Source organism: Parasteatoda tepidariorum, chromosome 6, assembly GCF_043381705.1.
Source record: "Parasteatoda tepidariorum isolate YZ-2023 chromosome 6, CAS_Ptep_4.0, whole genome shotgun sequence".
Lineage (NCBI taxonomy): Eukaryota > Metazoa > Arthropoda > Arachnida > Araneae > Theridiidae > Parasteatoda > Parasteatoda tepidariorum.
Genome location: NC_092209.1, coordinates 56,688,196 through 56,709,990, shown reverse-complemented (window position 1 = coordinate 56,709,990; position 21,795 = coordinate 56,688,196). Strand labels below are relative to the sequence as shown.

The 21,795-nt window shown below is 27.1% G+C and overlaps 1 protein-coding gene across 2 annotated transcripts in view; it reads left to right on the top strand.

The window, feature by feature from the left end:
- Window positions 1-20,207, top strand: part of LOC107456921 (CD9 antigen) — a 72,493-nt gene extending 52,286 nt beyond the window's left edge. The window contains exons 1-7 of one of the 2 annotated variants that reach the window (XM_016074900.3): window positions 7,289-7,584; window positions 7,908-8,099; window positions 9,374-9,448; window positions 10,571-10,669; window positions 11,844-12,050; window positions 14,440-14,523; window positions 18,566-20,207. In XM_016074900.3, coding sequence (XP_015930386.1) covers window positions 7,483-7,584; window positions 7,908-8,099; window positions 9,374-9,448; window positions 10,571-10,669; window positions 11,844-12,050; window positions 14,440-14,523; window positions 18,566-18,625 — 819 coding nt within the window. In that variant the 5' untranslated portion in view covers window positions 7,289-7,482 and the 3' untranslated portion in view covers window positions 18,626-20,207. Of the gene's footprint in view, window positions 1-7,288; window positions 7,585-7,907; window positions 8,100-9,373; window positions 9,449-10,570; window positions 10,670-11,843; window positions 12,051-14,439; window positions 14,524-18,565 lie in introns of those variants that run through there. The other variant, XM_016074901.4, reaches the window with a different exon arrangement.
- Window positions 20,208-21,795: the final 1,588 nt, after the last annotated feature.

Here is a 21,795-nt window from a genome sequence, read left to right as displayed (position 1 = left end):
CTCTATTCATTCTGCGTGGTATTATTATTCGTTCCATATGAAAACCTTATTTTGAAAAATACTTTTATATTTTTATAAATCTCCAACATAAAGTATGTTATAGGGAAGAGGATCATCACCCAATCATGCCCAAGCATATATTGGGCACAACATAGAAGTCTGTAGTTTCTGTGTGGAAACTAACTATATTAGATTCATAATTCGATTTGTGTAAAAGCTATATTTAGAAAGATTAATGCTTTTTCAAAGCACTAATATAAAGCATTATTGAACATGGTATAGAAATGTATACTCTCTGTGCGAAAAATACAATAGATTCGTAATTTGTTCTGCATAAAACTATATTTGTGAAAAATATGAATATTTTTCTAAACCATTATCATATCATTGATGAGTTTTTAAATCAAGAAACAACTCGAAATGCGTATTCATGGACACAGCAAGAAATACTCCTTTTCAGTTTTCAGGTTAAATTTAACAACTAAAAGAGGAATTAAGCGCTCGCTTACTTTTTCGTATTTATTCATTATGGGGGGAGGGCGGTGGCTAGGTATATGACAGATGTTTTTTTTCCAGGTGATGTCCATTGCATTCGAACCGAAAAAGTGAGTTTTAAAATTCTAAATTCCTACAACGTAATTTACTGCCATTATTATACATTTTTATTATCCGTGGAAATCGTGTAAAAACAACGAATGATTTTAAAACTCTTAAAAAAGAAAACTAGTTTTATAAAATATACCAAGTAGTTTACATAAATGGACGATATCTTATAATGAATTTATTTAGATTCATTAGTTTATTCTTTGAGAAAAGAAAAAAATACTCATAAAAGAAGTTTGAAAACAGGAATCAATTACCATGTCCATCTTTTTAAATAGTTATGTCCATTTTCGTAAGCACGCATTTTGAGCTGCCTTCATTTTAGTTAACACGCATTACTAGCTGCCTTCATTTTAGTTAAAACGCATTTTAGCTGCCTTCATTTTAGTTAACACGCACTTCTAGCTGCCTTCATTTTAGTTAACACGCATTTTTAGCTGCTTTCATTTTAGTTAACACGCATTTCTAGCTGCCTTCATTTTAATTAACACGCATTTCTAGCTGTGTCCAGTTTTAAAACTCATCGACGATGTAGCTCAAAATTGGACTAAGTATAGAAGTTAATATAGTTGCTATGTAAAAATTATATTAGATTCGTTACTTTTTACATTAACCTGAGAACCCAGTAAATATTTGGGAGGGTGTAAAAATAATAAAACTAAAAGAAAATGATAATCAAAGAATAGTTCGCTAGTTTTATCACGTGATGATGTAGGACAGTCATTTCTCAACAGGAAGCTATGCTATTTTCGTATCACGTTCCAAATGGAACATAATAGATGCGGAATGATGTATCACCCATACTATTTTTTTACTACTATTAACTTGTCAGCTATACAATGTGGAAACTTGAGGCTTAAGAATAAGAATTCGAGTGAATTGTTCGAGTAAAAACAAGCAAAGAAATTTCTTCCTTTCCGTTAATGCATTTTGTTCCTTTTTTTTTTACGATGTGTTTGAAGGGTTACTTAAATCGTCTGTTTTCTCAATTTCTTTGACCTACTTTGAGCTACCCTTGCTGAAGGCTGAAGGTCTAAAAAGGATCGATATTTGATATTAACATTGAAGTAAAGTGTATTATTGTGTTTCCTAACTGGATAATGGATTGGTTAAAAAAATATATTGCCATTTTATATTAATAATAATATTTGTAATAGAATATAATTAAAAAAGACATTTAGAGTCCTTTAATTAGTATAATTTATCCTCGTTTTATCAGAACATCTGTGCTTCTATTTCATATGACGTTTTTCTAACTGAATTCACGAACGTTTAATTTATGTTACTGAAATGTCAAAATGTAAATATTTTTGCAATCACCATTGAAAGAATGCAACGTTTTGAAATCTCTAAGTTTTTAAACCATCGGAAAATTGTTCTTTGTACAACCTGATTATTATTATTTTTCAGCTTACTCCACATGAAAGAATATGCACTTGATGTTATGTCTTAAGCAATTTAAAATGTTTTTAAATCATAAACAAGATTTTTCGTGGGTTTTATCGTTTTCGACTGCATACTTCTAGCAACAAACATATGCCTAAGTTTTTAAATTCTATGTCTATCAAAACTAGTAGCCTGGCAGTTGTTAACAGTTTTTCTAGTCGTAACTACTGAGTTTAAAAAAAAAAATGAAGGATCTAATTTAAATTATTTATATTTTCGAAATTGTTATACATACTACAATAAATACCTTTTTTTTTTTAACAAATGTTTGATGATGTGTGACCCTTATGTTACTTGCAAACATCAAATCTTTAATCAAGTTCGTTCCACATATTTTATATTTTCCCACTATCAAATGTTCTTAATGCTGTTACAGTGCGATATTAAAGTTTTTGTAGTTTTCAGCATCGGCAGGTCATAAACCGTGTCTTTTACTTAACTCCGTAAAAAAATAAATAATGCAGCGTAAGATCTGGGGAACTTGATGGCCGTATGGTTAAGGGTAAATTACTTCTTGTTTTTGAATAATTTGTTATTCAATTAATGTCTTCACGTGTCTCAATTTCACCAGTTAACACTTTATACTAAAAATTGATCTTTCTGTGAAGTGTTTGTGGCGCTGAGAAACGTTTGCTTAAAATATTGTGTTCTTTTTTCTCATTAAAAAGTATTTTTCTTATTTGAATAATTTCTTATGGTTCTAGCACAAATATAATTTTAAAGGTTGTTATTCCTCTCTAATGTTAAAATAAGAATTGAATTTAAAAAACATTCATAATTAGATAAATGGAAAAATTGGATTTTTAATTTAATTTATCGGTTTTTAAATTAATTTCGTTTTTCTACTCACGAGACAAACAATTTGCTGTCCAATTATGATTTTGTTGTGTCTTACTTATTTCAACAAATGCTTTTAAGTTAAAATCAGAAAATGATTTCAAAAGTGTTCTGACTGAATGTAGAACGTGCTTCGAACGAAGTTGAATCGTCCCAAAAATCGTTTGCTTTAAACACTCTCTTCTTTTTTTTTTCAGTAAGAATTTTTTTATTTTTAAAAGAAGTAAAATGGGGCTAATTAAAAAATTTTTTTGTTACAAAATTATTTGACAAAAGTTGTTTGCAAACTATGTGCAAAATTAGAGAATTTTTTTTCTTTTAGTTTGTATCTAAGAAAATATAGACCCTCAGTTTTCTTATCGTATACATTTAGAGGGATAGAGGAAGTATAAGAACATTAAGGAAGTTTTAAGCTCCTGAATTTTTTAAAAAAAAAATAAATAAATTAAAAAAATAAATAAATAAATAAATAAAAAATAGAAAATAAAAAAAAAACGAAATAACTTATAGTGTAATTCATTATCTGAGTGTAAATATAGTTTTTGTACCTTGAATATGTTTAATGCGCAAGTAAATATTTTCTTATTCATAATTGCTTTAGTTTCCATTGATTCGAAACAAAATCATAACAGACCCAAACAACAGCTATTATTATTCAAAACACGGAATTGTTGGTCAAGAAAATTGGACAGGGTCATTCACCTAGGAGAAGCGTTGCGGCTTATATCTTCGTTGTCCGCTTTTACACTAAAAATACTAATAAAAGAAAAGATAAGGTTTAGTTGCCTTATTTAGAAATGACACTTTTTGCTTGATTGAAAGATCCATTAATCATTCATAATAGCATTTCGTTTTTATTCCCTGCTTCTTGAATCGTCATGCTTTTTATTGCGTTAGTTTTATTACTTTTTGGGGGGAATATTCTGTTTACATATCCTCGTCGTACAGGGGTGGGGGGAGATATTTTTTTTGGATAGCGTGGTGTTACGGGATATTGATTTGTCAGCCAATACTCGAAAGTGATACTTGCGAGTGGGAGTATTATGTAGGATATTAATAATGAAAGCCATTTCGTGATATTTGTCTGTTTCTACTATTTTTCCCTCGTTGAATTTAAGAATTAGTTTCGATAGTTTTTTGCACAGTATGTTTGCATGTATTTTTTCCCCTATGTTGAATTTAAAGAAGAGTTTCGGAATTTATTTTAGATTGGGATGTAACAAATATTCGGCCCTTTTGACGAATATCCAGTTGATCGAATATTTGGTCAAATATTTGGCAAAGTATTATCCAGACAAGTATTTTTCGACAAAGTTTTTTTGGGGGTAAATTTGAATGGATTTAATAAAGAATTATTTCAAATTTTTTTTTAACTATATATTATTATAAATGGTTTTAACATTTGTTAAGTTATAAAACTTTGTAATATATGTTCTGAAAGACAAATGGAAAAGTGAAAATTGAGGAATTGAAAATAGATTACTTTACATTAAACCATGTGTTTTGTAATCGTGATGGTTTTTTTTTTTTTTTTTTTTTTTTTTTTTTTTTTTTTTAATTAAACTATATTTAGGCAAATAAATTTCGTCGTTTTTTCAACAAATTATGTTTTTCAAATTGAGAACCCTTTTTTTTTATTTGTTTAATTTTTGCTTGTTTTTCTGTTTTATCTATAGAAAAGCATTTTGATGAAGCGTTTCTAATAAACTTAATTCTTTTATTATCACTTTTTTCTTGTGAGGTAAAACTAGTTACAAAAAACTGTGATTCTCAATGTTAAAGTTATATTTTCGAACTAAAAAATTTTTTTTTCTCTTTCTCTTATGATTTTTTCATTAACTTTTTCTTTTAATCAGAGTTTATATTATGGCAGCTTTTTTTAAAGAGCGTATTTAATGAGCGTTATTCCTCCCTTTTTTTAAAAAAAATACGACTATGTGAATTGAAATTTTTAGGGTTAAATCTTTCGTTTAATATTTAAGAACAATTTTCAGTGTGATTTTTATCTATATTTTCTTTTTCAAAAATTTTTTATGTTTTTATAAACGTTTTTACTATCATGCGGCAATTAAGAGGATTTCTATTCGACTTTAAACTTTACTTTTACCTGAAAATACAATAATTAGAAAACTAAAATTCTCAGCTTTAAAATTTTCCTTCAAAAACTAAGATCGATTTTTAATTTTCTGTTTTGCTTTTGTAAATAATCTTTGTTTTTTATGGGCGTTTTTAGGATAGCGCTGCAGTTTTAAAAGCGTTTCTGACAGACATTATTTCTTTCAATAGTTTATGTATAACTTTTTTTCCAGAAAATATTTTTTTAGCATTGAAGTTTTGTTTTAAGAATTAAAAGGATATTTTTTTCAACTTTAGTCTTTTTTAAATAGCTGCTAGTCAGTTTTTTTTTATTATTTTTTAAATATATATATGTATATTTATATCATACACAGAACAGAATTTTTCATTTTTATTTGCAGTGTTGTCTTCTGTGTACTTTTTTTACACTCTAAATCAAATGAAACCAAAACCAAGTTGATAATTTAAATGTTATAAAATGTTCATGCGTAAAAAATAAAATTTTGTACTTATAAATTTTTACGCGCCGGACATTGCTACTTATTACACGTATTAAGTATTTGTCATAATATATGATAATTAATCACACAATTTTATTCGCTATATTTATTTATTTCTCTGAATTTTCAATAGACCTTTTACCTAGTTTAGTTTACATAGAATAAATTTCAGATTTTTTTCACTTTTCATGATAAATTCACGATCTAATATTTATGTATTGTATTGTATAATGATAACAGAAAACATTTTCCCTTGAATAATTTTTTCTTAAAAAAATAAATAAATAAATAAATATTACTGATTTCTTGCATCATATGAAAAATTCTTAAAATTTCCAAATTTATTTGTAAACTTTACATGAAACTCTCATAAAGTTTCAAAAAATAGTTACTTAACTATTTTAAGTACTTTGGTATAACATTTACATCTAAATTATTTAATTCTTTGAACTTTTTAGTGTATTTTGTTAAATACGCATTTACAATATTATTTTATTCCTTATGATTATTTAACTACACACATTCAATTCGTAAGATGGTTTTTAAAAAAAATCTCTTGATAAATTGGGGCATAATGAAAATTAGATTACTTTAATAAATATTGCTATAAAACTATTAAAACAACATAATTTCTGTATTTTATTCTTAAATTTTTAGTAAATTCTCCTGAGTGCTTAAAATATTTGAATATTTTAAATATTTCGAATTAACAAAAATAATGAACATTGTGATTAATTGAGAAAGATAGTCTTGCATTTATATCTTTTTGCATTATTCAAAAAGTTGTTTCCTTAATTTGGCACTTTCAATTTCCTCAGGGAAGACACCCAAGCGTCACTGGCAAGTCACAATACATTTTGCTAGATAAATACTCAATAACATAAAAATTGATATTTGTAGAGAAAAAAAAATCCGTCTATTTTGCTCTGGTACTAGAAATATTTAGAGAGTTTTAATCCTTAATGTATATTTTATAGATCTCGTCAAGTATGAAATAATAAAAAATTTACTCCTTTAGCATCGCAAATAAATAAATTTGTGTATTTTTTAATCGTTGTGACAATTTGACGAATCATTATCGAGATTATTCGCAATGACTCTTTAATTGAAACCAGTTTGTTTGTCGGATGAAACTCTTAATCTTAAATTGACGATATTTCAGGTCATGAGGCAAAGGTATCTTCAAATATTAAGAAAAATATCTTCAAAATAGAAGCTAAAATATCTTCAAGTATTGAAAAAGTTTATTTTTCTTTTTTAAATTACTAATTTGCAGCTATTAATGTTTTTTTTCCCCTTGTAATATGCATTTAGGTCGGTGACATGCGTATTTTGAAACTTAGAGGTTTTATTTTTTAACTATCATTATGAATTCATGTATGAATTGTCATAAAACTTGTGATAAGTTATTTGTCGTGCGTGTATGTAATATTTCTAAGCGAGCGCAAGTATTAATGAAAGAAATGAATAATAAAAATGGAATAATAATTAATATTTAAACGAAGTGAATAATAATTAATATTAACTCCAATTAAAATTGCTAAATTTCGCGAGGAAAAAAATTTATTCGGTATGTGTTTTTAGGGCCTATAACATCCTTTCGCTTGTGTCATTATTGTTTTTTAAAAAATCACAAGTACACGGATTCAAATTTAAATATTGATTTCAGTTAAAGAAAGAATCAGTGAAAAAATGATAATCTTAGAAAAGATTTTTTCCCTCATACTGGTACCCACTCTAATTTGTTCTGTAGTAATAATGCGATTCCGTTGATTGATTAGTCCTTCATCTAAATTTTAGCTGTTGCATTCTGGGAAGTATTGAACGAGAAGAACGAATTCAACAGACCGAAGAAACAGGAGAGAACAACTCATCCCCACTCTGTGTTTATTTACAAATTTTAGAGACGGCAGTTTTGTTTTCAAAACACCGTTAAAATGACGGAGTTTCTGGAGCTAGTATTGCCTAAAATACTTAATTAAAATTACATTTATCCAAAATTAATGAATTTTATTTAGAAATGGGGCTTTTAAAGTCAGATTACGTGCATCTGAGCAAGTTTCATCGCATGTATGATAATGGTCAACTCGCTGGCGTGATAGTATTTTTAGTTTTACATTCCGTAAGATGATTTTACTGAAGATTTAATTTTGTTTTTAATTAAAATTAGATATTATTTTATAATCCTAAAAAGCGTTTTCTTACCTTAAATTTTTGGTGTTTTTTTCTTGATACTTGGTATAAATTTTCTTGTTGTACTTTTTATTTTCTACTTAATAAAACGATATGTCTTATTTCATATAAGTCTTTATTTCATTTCCTAATATTACTCTTGCAAATGAAAATGTACTTTTAGAATTATTGAATATGTATTTATATACTTAATTATCAATATATTTTGTTTTTATTGTAATTTTGATGTATTTTTTCTTTCTTTAATGTTAGTTGGCTGGAGTGGCATTACTTGCTCTATCAATATGGATGTATGTAGACACTGCATCATACCTTGTAACTGACCACAATGACAAATTCTTTGTGTCAATTTACATTTTGATGGCTGCTGGATCGTTAATGACCTTGATTGGCTTCTTAGGTTGTTGTGGAGCAATGCAAGAAAGTTCATGCATGCTGGGCACAGTAAGTTTTAGTTGTGATTGATTATTTATCTAAATTTTTTCATAAGATAATTTAAATTTTTAATCTTCATAAAATGTTAATCATTATATATATTTCGTATTCTGCCTTAAAATCGCTACTAATACTTAAGTATTCGATAGCTATTACTATTTTTATCACTATGTCATTATGAATCACTATATAACTGTATAGCTGTAAATATTGACTAATAAGTAATAAATACTGAACTAAAAATAAAACATGTTGTGTTATTATGAAGAATTCAAAAACGAAAAGAATAATTCATAATAGTACATTGCATATTTTTTTATGTACTTACCATACATTTACATGTGAAACATGAGTTCAAAATATAGCTATAAATCAGTGGTCAGAAAGATTGCATTTTTTTTTGTAACCAACTACAACTGCTTTACTAAAAATGTAATTAACTACAACTGAGTTTTTTAAAAGTATTGAGTACAAACTACATTTGAAATGTTGTCACTTCTTAAGTAGATGCTATACCATGAGAGAAACCCGCCACGGCAAATTTTCTTACACATCCATAAGTAATTTAAATACTTAAGTTTAGAAAAAGCAAGTTTAGATATACCTCAAAAAAGCCATAAAGTTTCACATTCTGAAATTTTTTTTCAAAAATTCAAGCAAATTATGAAAGAATCAATTAGGATTACATTGTGTGAAAATCCTTTTCCTATAGTCTCTCAGTGGACTGATGATAAAGACACTGTTCCCAATAGAACACTGAAGTCAAGCATCACTTTCTACAGTCAGTAATAGGGTGAGTGACTGTTTGATCAGCCTGCGTACGGACCGAGGATGTGTGGTGCTCCTGTTCTATCGTAAATAATCAACTTTGCTCTCTGGTCATCGGGCTACCAAAGCAAGGAAGCTATCCCCTCTGCAAAGGATCAACCCTACTTTGCTGATTAATGTTTTATTTTGCAGATAGTGTGTAAAGCAAAATTTAAATGTTTGACTTTGAATAATAGCCTTCTCAATGTTAGTCCTGGCCTTTTCCTAATTTTATACTGGTGGCTTTCTTCACCAGAATACAGGTTTTCACTATGTTATTCAATAGGAAAGTTGTGGATTACTTGAAGATTTTAGTAAAAATGTGCCGAGAGACTCTATGCTTGAGGAGTTAATAATGCTTGAAAATATAAGTTTGAGCAGGATGAATTTTGAATTAAATATGCCATTAATTGTTACATTGTTTGAATAACTTATTTTATTTAGTTCTATCAATAATGTTTTAAATTTTATTACAGTTTTCAACATTTGTTATATTGATTTTTGCTGCAGAAATTGCTGGTGCTGTTTATGGTTATTCCCACAAAGACGAAGTATGAGAATTTTTTTTAATTTATGTTCATTCTGTAAAAAATTTACTCTATTTATCAGATTTCTATCTACCTTATGTAGTTTGAGAGTCTAAACTTAAATACTTTAATTAATCATGTCAGATAGACACAGAAAACAACCAGAATCAGACGCAAAAAACATATTATCTTTGCACAAGCATTAAATTTTTGGATTCAAATAAATAGCTCAAAAGCTATTGTGAAATAGTGAAAATTAAGGGATCCAAACTTTCGACTGATGTTTTAATGAACATTAAAATAACATTGCATCTATGGAGTAGGAAATGTGACTTTATGCACCAGTTGTTATAGTGGAAGGATATCTAAAATTTTTAATTATTGAATAAAAATTTGTTTGCTGAATAATTATAAATTATTCTTTTCTAAGTTATGTAATTTTTAATATAAAGGTGGGAAGTTGTGCATTTACCATTTGTGTACTGCAAATTGTGCATCCCCGATGTCGACTTATTAATTTTCAACTATTGAACTGCCTTAGTAAATTTGTATTATGTTTTACTTCTTTATTTATTGAGTGTTATAGAGAAAACCTTGATTGATTTTGTGTGATAACTACCTTGAATAAAATTTGTTATCAACAGTTAAAGTATTAGGTATAATTATTACATACAGTAGGGAACCGATTATCCGGAACGATCGGGACCATCGCTATTCCGGATAACTGATTTTTCCGGTTTTCTGAATCGCCACAAAAAGCCATTTTTTTTTATTGTTAAACCCAACTAAAAAAATTTTTTTTTTGGAAATAATCTTAAAAAGAAGAAAAAACGATGGAGTAATACACTAATGATTATTTCCAAAATGATGGTAAGGTAAACATCTTTCAGAAAAGAAAGAAAAATTCTAAAATCTTATGAGGAAAAAAATTTTTTTTTTAAAAAAATGGCGGGAAAATTTATTGAACTTCGTTCCGGTTTTTTGGTTTTCCGGTTTTCTGATTTCCGGATAACGGGTTCTCTACTGTATATTAAAAATTTTTCTTGCTCTAATCATGTTATTGGATTATTTTTATTTAACGTACTTTACTTAAATATTCAATTTGTTAAGGTTCTTGATTGTTGCTAATGTTTTTCACTATTACAGGTTCAAACAGCTATTTCCAAGACTGTGACCAACATGGTAAAAAATGAATACAGTGTCCAAGATGCTGTAACTTTGGCTGTTGATGCAATGCAACAAAAAGTAACTTATATTACAAGTTTCTCTTAAATTTTTTTCTCCATAAGTTATCCGTAAAATTATTATAAAACCTTCTCTAACTACATAAACAGTTTTGTAAATTTATACAGACAATATATGGTTCAAATAAAGCTGAAAAACATTAAAAAAGCAAAAATAATATCCCACAGACAGACATATGATTTTGATGGTACTCTAACATACTTTTTTCTGTGTCGAATCATAGAATTCTACTAAAAAATAGGATTAAGTGTTAAGGCTGGACTCTTGTTCACCATATATTCCTGTTTTTTCCCTTTTGTTGACAAACAAGAAATTACACTAATTTGTAATTTCTTATTAGTCTACGTCTCTGTGCTTTTTCCCTTTCATTCTACAATTTTACTTAGAAGAAGGTTCTTAATAATAGTACCAAAACAATCTTGTATTTGCTTTTGTAGGGATAGATTGAGATACTTCGGAAGAGGGTGGGCGTGTATTAAAATAAATAATTGATTAATATTAAAATATAAGTTATGGAAAACATTTGAAACTCAAGATCTATTTAAAATTGTTTACAATTGTAAAAATGATGCAATATATGTAGAATTCGTTAGCTTCATTTAGAAGTTTTGTAATTTTAAAATTGCTTAGAATTATTCAATTTTCAAAATAAGGACTGGGTATATTGTATGAACCAAGAGAAGTGGGTGTTAGTATCTAGGAATTTACAGATGGTTATGCTGTGACTTTTGACCTACTTGCTCCCTTATGGTCAGCTGGAACAAAAATATTTTTTTCTCCTCTGTGAAGGATAACAAATGAAGCAGATGAACGATAAAATAAAATTTTATTACAAATCGTTTGAATACAATTCTTTTACTAAAAAGCAAAGATTCAAAACGAAATATCAAATGTTTTTTTAAAAAATGTTTTTTCGACAGAAAGTAACAGAGCCGGAGGGTGGCAGTTGAGAAAGCTCAATGGGACATGTCTCGTTTTGTCAGTCCAACCCTATGTTTATGTGACACCATTTATGCTCTCTTCATTTATTTTTACTTTTTTCATACCATAATGTAAATATTTTCTTTATTTCAAAAAATGATTCCTATGTTTTCAGTGCAAATGTATTAGTAATTTTATTGAAATATTGATTGAATAATAATGTTTCGTAAATAATAGTTTGTCATTATTTTAGCTGAAATGTTGTGGTGCTAATGGAATAAGTGACTGGTCTGAATCAAGCTTTAATAATAAGCAAAAGGAGACTGGCTCCTTACTGCCATCATTAACAGATAGTGGATATAAAGTCCCTAATTCTTGCTGTATCAGTGAGAACTTGTCTTGTGATGCGGCTACCACAATAACTCAATTCAATGTATTTTCAAGTAGTCTTCACTCTGAGGTATTAAGAAATACCTTTGTCTTTTCCTTAATTAGTTAAATTAATGCTGATTATAATGGTGTATAATGTCAGCTGTTTGACAACACCTATTCTTGGAGAATCAGGGCAAAATTAACTGTACTATCAGACACAGGGTGACTAAATATATCAATTGAAATAATTATTTGCCCCAATCGCTGCTTAATCACCACTTTGCCATCAAAAATGCATAATATGTGGGTTAAATAAATATGAAAAAATTATAAATATTTAATATTAACATTATTATAAATATGTATTATAATATAAATATTACTGTAAAGATTTCCACATGATTTTTTAAAATCCCAATATTATAATGATACGGGAAATTCAAATCTTTGCTCCTGTGTATTTACTGTTCGTCGCAATAATTCTATAGTTTTTTTTCTATAAAATTTTGGTCGTCAGTTAGTGCTATTTTTTGTACATTATTTATTACAACACGTGAATTTCAAAACGTATATTTAATTTATCCATTTTGACGCACCCAAATCATCAGTTTTCGTTGCAAATACACATGGCTTTTATCTTCACTCTTTTTTTTTCTGTTGCTGCAGTGAATTTCACAGTTTATTTTTAAATTTTTTTTTTGTGTGATGACGACGTAGAAAGCAGGGCAATTCCATATGTGACGGAATGACATTTTGACTTGCAAAATAACAATTAAATTGAAGTTTCTATGTATCTAATTTCAAATAAAAAAAACTTTTTCTCATGCATATCATTATTATTGGCATAATTCGCTTCATAAACTAAAAAAACAGGATTTTCTATCTTTTTTACTTTTAATTTTACGAACTTTTTATTTGCGTGACGGAATGACATTTTGGCAACCAAGATTTTGGCATGCTGCTTAGAACTGGTAGTTTCTGCGAATTTTGCAGCAATTATTTTTTTGAACTATTTTGTACTTTTAGTATAATGTGTAAGCAATGTAAAATGTGAATTTGGAAAATTAACCTCAGGTTGGCTAGCAGTTATCAACATCTATTTGCTGTGACGGAATGACCGTGACGGAATGACAAAAAGTTTAGTAGAAGAAAGTCTTCATTTAAAAAATGTTTTATTAATATGTAAATGATAATCAGAATGTAACAGATAAACAGAATTAATATTTATGTAAGAATTAGTAAAAATTTCAACAGTTTGAAAGTTAGGCTGTCTTTGAAGAGGTTTTATATCTAACTTGCCAATGTCACATCTTATCTTCGTTCTCAGGAAATTTATGCATTATTAAGACATGTGACGGTATGACGTAAAAGAAGTTACTTTTATTTTATATATTAAACTTAAAATGATAATGTTTTAAATATTTAAATTTTGTACTATATCCATATTTTTATCAAAATATTGCAAAAGAAAGATACATTTCTTTTATTTTATAAGTATTTTTCAAGAAAACAATTTGAGCACAAATGTGAACAATTCACTTGTCAGCGATGTGATTACTTTAGAATGCTGCCAGATTCAAAAAATTTTAAATTATCAAAAATAAAACGGCAACATGTAGACTTTGGCTATTTTTGAACATATTTTTAAAATTAAAATATGCAATTCATAAAAAAAAAATTTAACTTAAAAGTTGACACTTCCGTGGAATTGCCCAGCATGAAAATGGAGGAATGTGTCATTTCTTTCAGTATATATGTTCTTAATCCATATGAATGTAAAAAACTCCTTTTCCATGTACAAAAAGAAAAAAAAGTACTAAAAAAAACTATACGTTGAAAAAATATACCAGAAATTTTCTTCTAAATCCAGTAACATCTGAAAATGCTTCAAAATAAATGCCTTACATAATTAATATTAAGTGTTTTTATTAGTTTAATATTTTCAAATTTTTAAAAAGCTCTCTTTACTGTGTTTTTTTGATTAACTCGTGGACTGAAATATGTCATCGAAATCAGAAAGGAATTTGCTAAGCTGAAGAGATCAAAATAAATTGAAAATTTATAATTGTTCGCTTAAACCGTGTTTGCTTGTCAAGAAATCAGGTGGTTAAAGAACTATTGCTGTTTGTAAAATGATGTTTTTTTTTAATTTTATGTTATAACCTCCTGATTTATGAATGAAAAATTTACTTAATGAATGAATGTATGTTAATAAAATTATTTTTTTATTAATTTCTTTTTTCAATTATAAATCTTTTTAGAAAATTAATGTGTTTTACAAATTATTTTTAAATGAAAAATTTAAATACTGAACAAATTAATATACTTTTTGTTACATTAGTTAGTTTTATTGACTTGCTAAAATTTAGCATGATCATCGGCTATATACATTGTTATTTTAAAATAGTTTATTTGTGTGTTAATTTAATGTTTGTAATCCATTTTGATGTTTATATAAATGGCTTTAAATTCTTTAGGGCTGTTTATCAAGAATATCTGAGAAAATTGAGAAACATCTCTTTACTCTAATTGTGGCTGGAATCAGCATAGCAGTTATTCAGGTAAGAGGAGAATTAATTTCCAATCGTGTGGATTAATTTTATGTGCCATTATTTGTTATTTTACATTGGTATTGCTAACTGTAATTATTCTACACCCATTTTAAACTATCAAACTTGTATGTATTTTAATGTAGCATTATAACAATTTGTCTTCTTTGTGAAAATATCAGCATAGTATTATGTTGATATTTTCTATATTAATACTTTCTAAATTAATACTTTCTTTATTAATACTTTAATACCAATGGCTAATTTTAAAAATGTAATAAATGTGTATCTTGTAATATTTACTTATTATCAAGCCTGTTGGTTGCGTTATTCAATCGTGATAGCATGTCCATTGATTGTGTAGTAATTTTCCAAATTTTCCTTTTTTATATATTTATTAAACATAACGATAGGAACACTAAACATAAACACAAAATAAACATAAAATTTTCCTGATTATGCATTATATATTCAAATCGGATTTTTCCGATTCCACGAGATGTTTATCTCGCCAGTACAAGTTTCATTCTGATTGAATTCTCCCTCGGTTAGGGAAGACGCCTAGTAGAAATCCCTTTTGTGGGGATTTAACCTTATTCGTGGCTTGAGTTGCCACATATCTGTTTACTGGTATTTAATTTTATTGAAAAATTAAGCACTGGTATCATATTCTGTCAGTCAGATATTTCTAGTTTAAAGACATCTATTTTGAGTTGAAATAATCCAAAATTGAATATCTCAACACAGATATTTAGGGTAATTGTATAAAGTTATAGAACTGGGGTTCTATCTCTAGTTGCAATTTAAAGCCTATCCAGCTTCAGATTGATTGGTACCAGCTTATCTGGGAAATAAATGTGGCCTGTGCACAATGCTGGCTACATTGCCACGATCATGTCATTGGTCAAGATATCGTGGAACCTCCATGACCCATGTTTTTCTTATTAAGTTATTTTATTTGCCAAAATGCAAGATCAGACTGAGAGTATGGAGCCCTTTAATGAACAAATTTTCAATGTTAGCATAATTGATCACCAGAATGAAGTGGTATTTATTTGTTACTCTAAAGTTATGACATACTTAATATTCTTCTAGCTTTTGCACTTGAGCAAGAAAACTAAGTATAATCAACAAGGATTTCTAACATGTGAAAATTGACATAATTCTTAACTAGTTATTGTACTTAGTAAACTTGAATTGTCACTCGTAATAAAGTCAGTAAATTTTTACTTTTTTGTTACTGAACTGTGCTCTCGTTTTATTTTTAATTTTTTAAAGTATTCAGTTTTATTGATTTCAATAATATAGAATCAAATACGCCTTAAATTCTGTGGATAAAATGTTTCATATTTATTTTTCTCATCCATATCTATGAATTGAAAGGACTTAAGAAAGTTTCTTTTGTCTTCATGAATTGATTTGGTTGTGAAAGATAAATATTATTATGTTTATCAAAGGGGTTTCGCATGGTTATTTTTTTGAACTAGACTCGGTGGAAATAGTTAAGTTAAATTATTTTTTATGCTATCAAAACACAAAATATAAAAATAATGAAAATAAATTTTTTTTTCAAAATAGAACATGTTGAATTAATGGGTTTAAATATAGTTTTTTGAAGATTGCATTGTTTGTCTTGCAAATAAGTTCAAAGGCAGTAAGGTAATGCTCATTAAACAGTGTTTCATTTTTTGATTAACCATTAGATTACACTTAATTTAATAGAATTCTTTAATATTTACAACTTGTTATTAATTTAATATTTACAATTAATTTAATATTTACAATTCATTATTATTATATAAAATCTTCTAATGTAACAAATGTGATTATTAACATATGTATTATATTAACATATAATTTTTAAATATATAGTTCAGGGGTATGTTCAGGAGAATTTTGAGCCCTTTTACCTACCTTTCACAAAACAATTTATCCTAAAAGGTGGACCTTTAACAAGATACTGGAATTAACTAGGAATATTGACCCTTTACAAAATAATTTATCTGAAAAAATGGACCTTTTACAAAAGTGGAATTATTGTGATTATGGACCTTTCTCAAAATATTTTATCTTAAAAAACAGGATTATTCCTTAAATAAAAAATTTAAAAAATTAATCATTTTAGAAAAGGACCTTTCATAAAAATATTTTTTTCAAAAATGGAGCTGAAAAATCTCATTAATTGAGCTTTGCATGTTGTAAGAGAGGGGTGTATGTAAATATGGTTAAATGAACTTATTATGTATTTAAAGGAAAAAGAGCCTTTTGTATTAACTGAGTAATTTGTTATTAAGTATTTTGAACAGTCGGAATTGTCTCAATAATACTTCAGGAAATATGATATGATTAAAAACATGACTACAGATGTATGAAAAAAAGTGAAAAAGAAGATATGGCTTTAATAAAATGGTTTTGTGCAGTGCTGCTTTCTCCTATAGAAAGCCATCACGATGACATATTTGTCACCATATGTGTTATACCTATAATAACTGCAAAATAATAGCATAGCACAGAAACAAAGATTTACTACATGATTAAAATTTACACATATATACCTGTGCATTGTAAATAAATAATTAAAAAAAAAAGACCAACTTTGGTTTTAGGAGAACCCTGATTCAATCGCAGAGTTTGTAGTTCTGATATTTCTTATAAAAATATTTTGTCATTATTTGACCTGGTTTTTAGCTGTTTCTTTTAATAACTATGATTTTTGTGTGTTTAGAACATCATACTTTTTATGCTAATATAAAAATTTTATGATTGGGCTAATACTACTAGTTTAAATTCAGATTTAAAATGTAATTTATTTGAAGAAACAAAATATTAAAATTTAGTATCTAACATCTTTTTACTTTTGTTAAGTTGTTAGTAAAAATTAGGAAATTCAACTTAGAGACTCAACAATTCAAATTTTCAGGCATGTGGCGGTATCCACAGAATTTATTGTTTAAATTTTTTTAAATTCAGTTATTTTATGAAAAATATTATCAAATTTTAAGGTGATATCTTCTGAGGTCATGTGCTTATTTATTATTTTGAGCAAATGTAGTAATATATATTGTAGAGCCGAGATTTTAAAAAAAATGGTCAATTCCAATCAATTTGAAATTTTTAATAAAATTGAATTAAATGTGAAATTTTTTAATAACCCATTGAAATTTTTAGTGGCAAATTGTGGGATTATCCAAAAAATTAGTTTGGTACAAAAATGTTAAGCAGCATAATAGCTAGAAAAAAATGTGAATAAATGTGAAATGAAAGCACAAATAAAAGTATCGAAAAGTACATACTCTAGTTTTGATTCCATGAATAAGAACCTTCTACGGTGTCTAAACGTCAAATGATGATTGAAAAAAAAATACAAGTCAGTCCCATTAATGGTGGTTTAAACAGATTGGGCTGATACTACTAAAATAGTAAAAGAAGGGAGATGGAAAAATAAAAAACTGTTGTGAGAGAGCTCTCTTTTCATTTGGAGATTATTGAAACTCTACCTTAAAATTATTTGATTGAAGAAGTCTTAAACTCAGTTAAAAATTTTAATTAAAAAATTGGTATGAATGAATATTAATTAATTGATGCTAGTTATTTTTATATGGTTTTTAAACTATTATGAGTTGTTCTGTGCTTTTTTTTTAACAAAATCATGCCAGAAATCGTAAAACTTTCTGTTCTAAATAAATGAATTTTGAAATTAAAAATAGTATGTTTTATTATGCTTTCGCAATAAAATTTGCCTTTATCATATTTATTCTACTTTTTTTTTGTCTGTCATTTGCCTTTTTTAAAAGTACTCCGGTACATGTATACTGTGCTGATAAATGTACTGATTTTTTTTAAAAAATATTCTGATTTTTACTTTGGCTCACTACTAGGCATGTAATTGCCTCCATCCCTACTTATGGCTATGTTACAAAAATTCAAAATGTGTAACTAAGTTAATATATTAATGGAATTATTTTTCTTTGCATTGGCAGAATTTGCTGTCAAATTGTTACAAGTTGAATAAACACCCTTATATTATTAATTTCTTTTTATTTATTTTTTCTAGATCTTTGGATTTGTGTTTTCATTGGTTTTGTGCTGTGCTGTATCTGGACGGGATTATTAAAAATCTGTGAAGTACGGAAAGTCTTTCTAAACTTAAATAATGCTTTAAATATGTTCACATGTAAATATTTTTGAAAAACTAAAATTTAATTATATTTTTGTTAAAATATTTTACAGTGACGCATACAAACAAATTGAAATATTAACCAATTTTTTTTAAAAATTACGTTAAATTTTGTTGTATTTTTTTTTTTTTTTTGTCTTTTTTTTCCTGATGATCAGTACAATTTTAAAGCTAATTTTTTAAAATGTGACAGTATTTTTAAAACAAAATTAAAACCAATGCCAAAACAATTAAATTTTATTAATGTTTTCTTCTTCAGTTTTTGAATTGAAATAATTTTTAGTTTTAATCATTCAAAATTTGAATTTATTTATTTGAATATTCTAAAGTATAAAATTATTTAGAATGATGAATAATTTTTAAATTTTTATAATTACAATAATTAACTTTAAATTGCACATTGTCTACCACTTCAACTAAATTTTGCAAGAAATCTTAGCAATCTTTTTGACATGCTTTTAAGTTTATAGTCTTTTAGATACTGTCTGTGATGTCTGTTAACTTATATTTATCTACATTCTTTGCTTTCATTTTTAGCTTTCAGCACATAATTGTAAACCATGATTGTAATTGCTGTCAAATTATTTTAAGTAGAATAATAATGTGAAATACAGTAAAGCGCTTGATTATCAACAAACATTTCATCACTATTACAGCTGACGTTACCCGAGAAATCTATAAAATCTGACTGCTAAGAGATAAAAAATAATTATTGCAATGATTTTTTAAATGGTATTGTTTTGGTATTAATTTTAGAAATTTAAAACTCTAAGTTTTTTTAAAATTTTGTCAGATTTACTACCTATTTTGTGTAATTTTACTCATAGTTATATGTTTAGACACTTAAAAAGGTCATTGTATTTTATGATGAATTAGATTTTTTGACATGTTCCTGGTCTTGAGGGTGTCCGATGATCAGAGTTCTACTGTACATTTAAATTTATTCTATGTGACATTTTAAAGTGTATTTTATAAATTTCTAAAATATATATCTTTCTCTACAAAGACTAAATAGTATGTCTGATAATTCTTAAGACTTATCTAAATTATCTGTGAATAAAATTGCAAATGTTTATTTTTATTATACTCAAGAATAAAGGCTGAAAATATGTATTATGCTGCTCAGTTTTAAAATGTCTGATTTTATTTTCTACAAAAAATGTATAAAATGTCACTCTGCTGTATTTTTGCTTAAATGTGCCTTATTAAATTTACATTATATCAAAGGACAGCTATTGTAATGTCTCAATCATGCTCTTGATAATACAAATGTATTTCCTTACTGCATTTTTATTATTATATTTTATTTGTAAATATTAACATAATTCATTTATCTGTAATGGTCGCCTGGTATATGTATAATTTATTAGGCAATCATGCAGACTTTTCATCTTTTTTGGGGTTTCAACTTGCATTTTTTGTGTGCATCTTATGGTATATTTGAGCATGTACATTCTTTCCATTGTGTGTTTTTTTTCTCTGTATTTTTTAACGTAATAAATAAAAAATTCAAAAAGTATCTTGAAACAGTTTTTATGTTTGTGCAATGTTTTATTTGGAGAAGTAAACATTATAGTTTATTATGTTTTTTGAAATTTTTTTTTTTTATCTCTACTACCCATAAGGCTTCATGTGTGTAGCTTTATTATTTTTTTGGGGGTTAGAAGTTAATCCAGGGAAAGCAAATTCTGCGTGCTTCAGTTTGGAAATTATTTATTTATTTAAGTATAATAAAAATTTTTATTAAATGGGAATAAGCAGATGATTGTCGGTAAAAAATAATAATAAGCACCAAAACACTTATTCTTTGTTTTGGTGTATTTATCAATTTAAGATGCATTCTCAGTAAAGTTATAAAATTAAACAAGCTTATTAAGTTTGTTATGATTTTTATGTAGTTTTTCACACTGAATCAGTTGAGGTTAACTTTGAGACTATTGAGCTTATTGTTTCTAAGATACAAGGATTTTATGTAAAACAAATGCAATTTGTAGCTACTAACCTAATAGGTGTTGCTATCTAAACAAGTGAAGCTATGTTCCATGCCTATTTTTTATTGCTGTATCGAATTAAACTTCTTAAGTACGTGTTTTACATTTCTTTCTAGTGGCTATTTAGATATGTAAGATATATTTTTGATGTAATTTTTTATGTTTATTTGAATGAAACAATTCTCGAATCGGTAGGATCAATACAAAAATATATTGAAAATTATACCTCACTTGCTTGTATAGCAATTTAAGATACGTAAATAAAGGTATGGTTATAAAATAGTAATTTTAGTTCTTATAATCCTTGTAACTTCTAAACTATTAGTCTGATTGTCTTGTGTTCGGTTTAACGTAAAAAAATTACATCGGGAATAGAGTCTCATTTGTCTAAGCAATCATTAGATAGCAGTTTAAAAAGAGTACATGAGTACAAGCAAACAGTAATATTTTTGTTAATTTTAAGTCTGTGTAAAAAATACATAGGAAGCAATCATAGATCTAAAAATATATACAAGTTTGAGCATTAATTCCTTATAAATTCTAAATACAGTACACTCTTGATTATCCGTGCGCGGATTATCCATGCTCATTCCGGAGTCACACAAAAAATATAAAGAGAAACTTTTTCAGGCTTAAAAAAATTTGATTCATGAAGTTATAACAGTACCAAATTTTTGGAAAGCAATATTCGCTATTGGATTGCAGTATATGGAACAAATCGTCTATGTTATCACGATCGTGGAGAAAGATGGTACCGCTTGATGAACAATCCTCTTCAGATGTTCAAGAAAAATATGATAACAGTATTCTCGAACAAGCAAAAGAAATCTAAGGTTTCGAAATTCTTTATGAAGAAAATTTAGAAGATTGGTTTCAAAGTGATGCATGTGAGCCTGGCTTCCAGTATTCGACTGATGAAGACATCGTTATGTTGTTAAATCAAATAGTGATGATAGTAACTGATGCCGAAGATGTAGTAAATGAATGAAATATAATTTCTCATTCTGCTGCTCTGTGGAAACTTTATTAGATTATATGGGAGGATTTGATTACGGTGACATTACTGCGGTTCGTAAAATATGTGTATCGATGTATGGCGATGACGCATTACACATT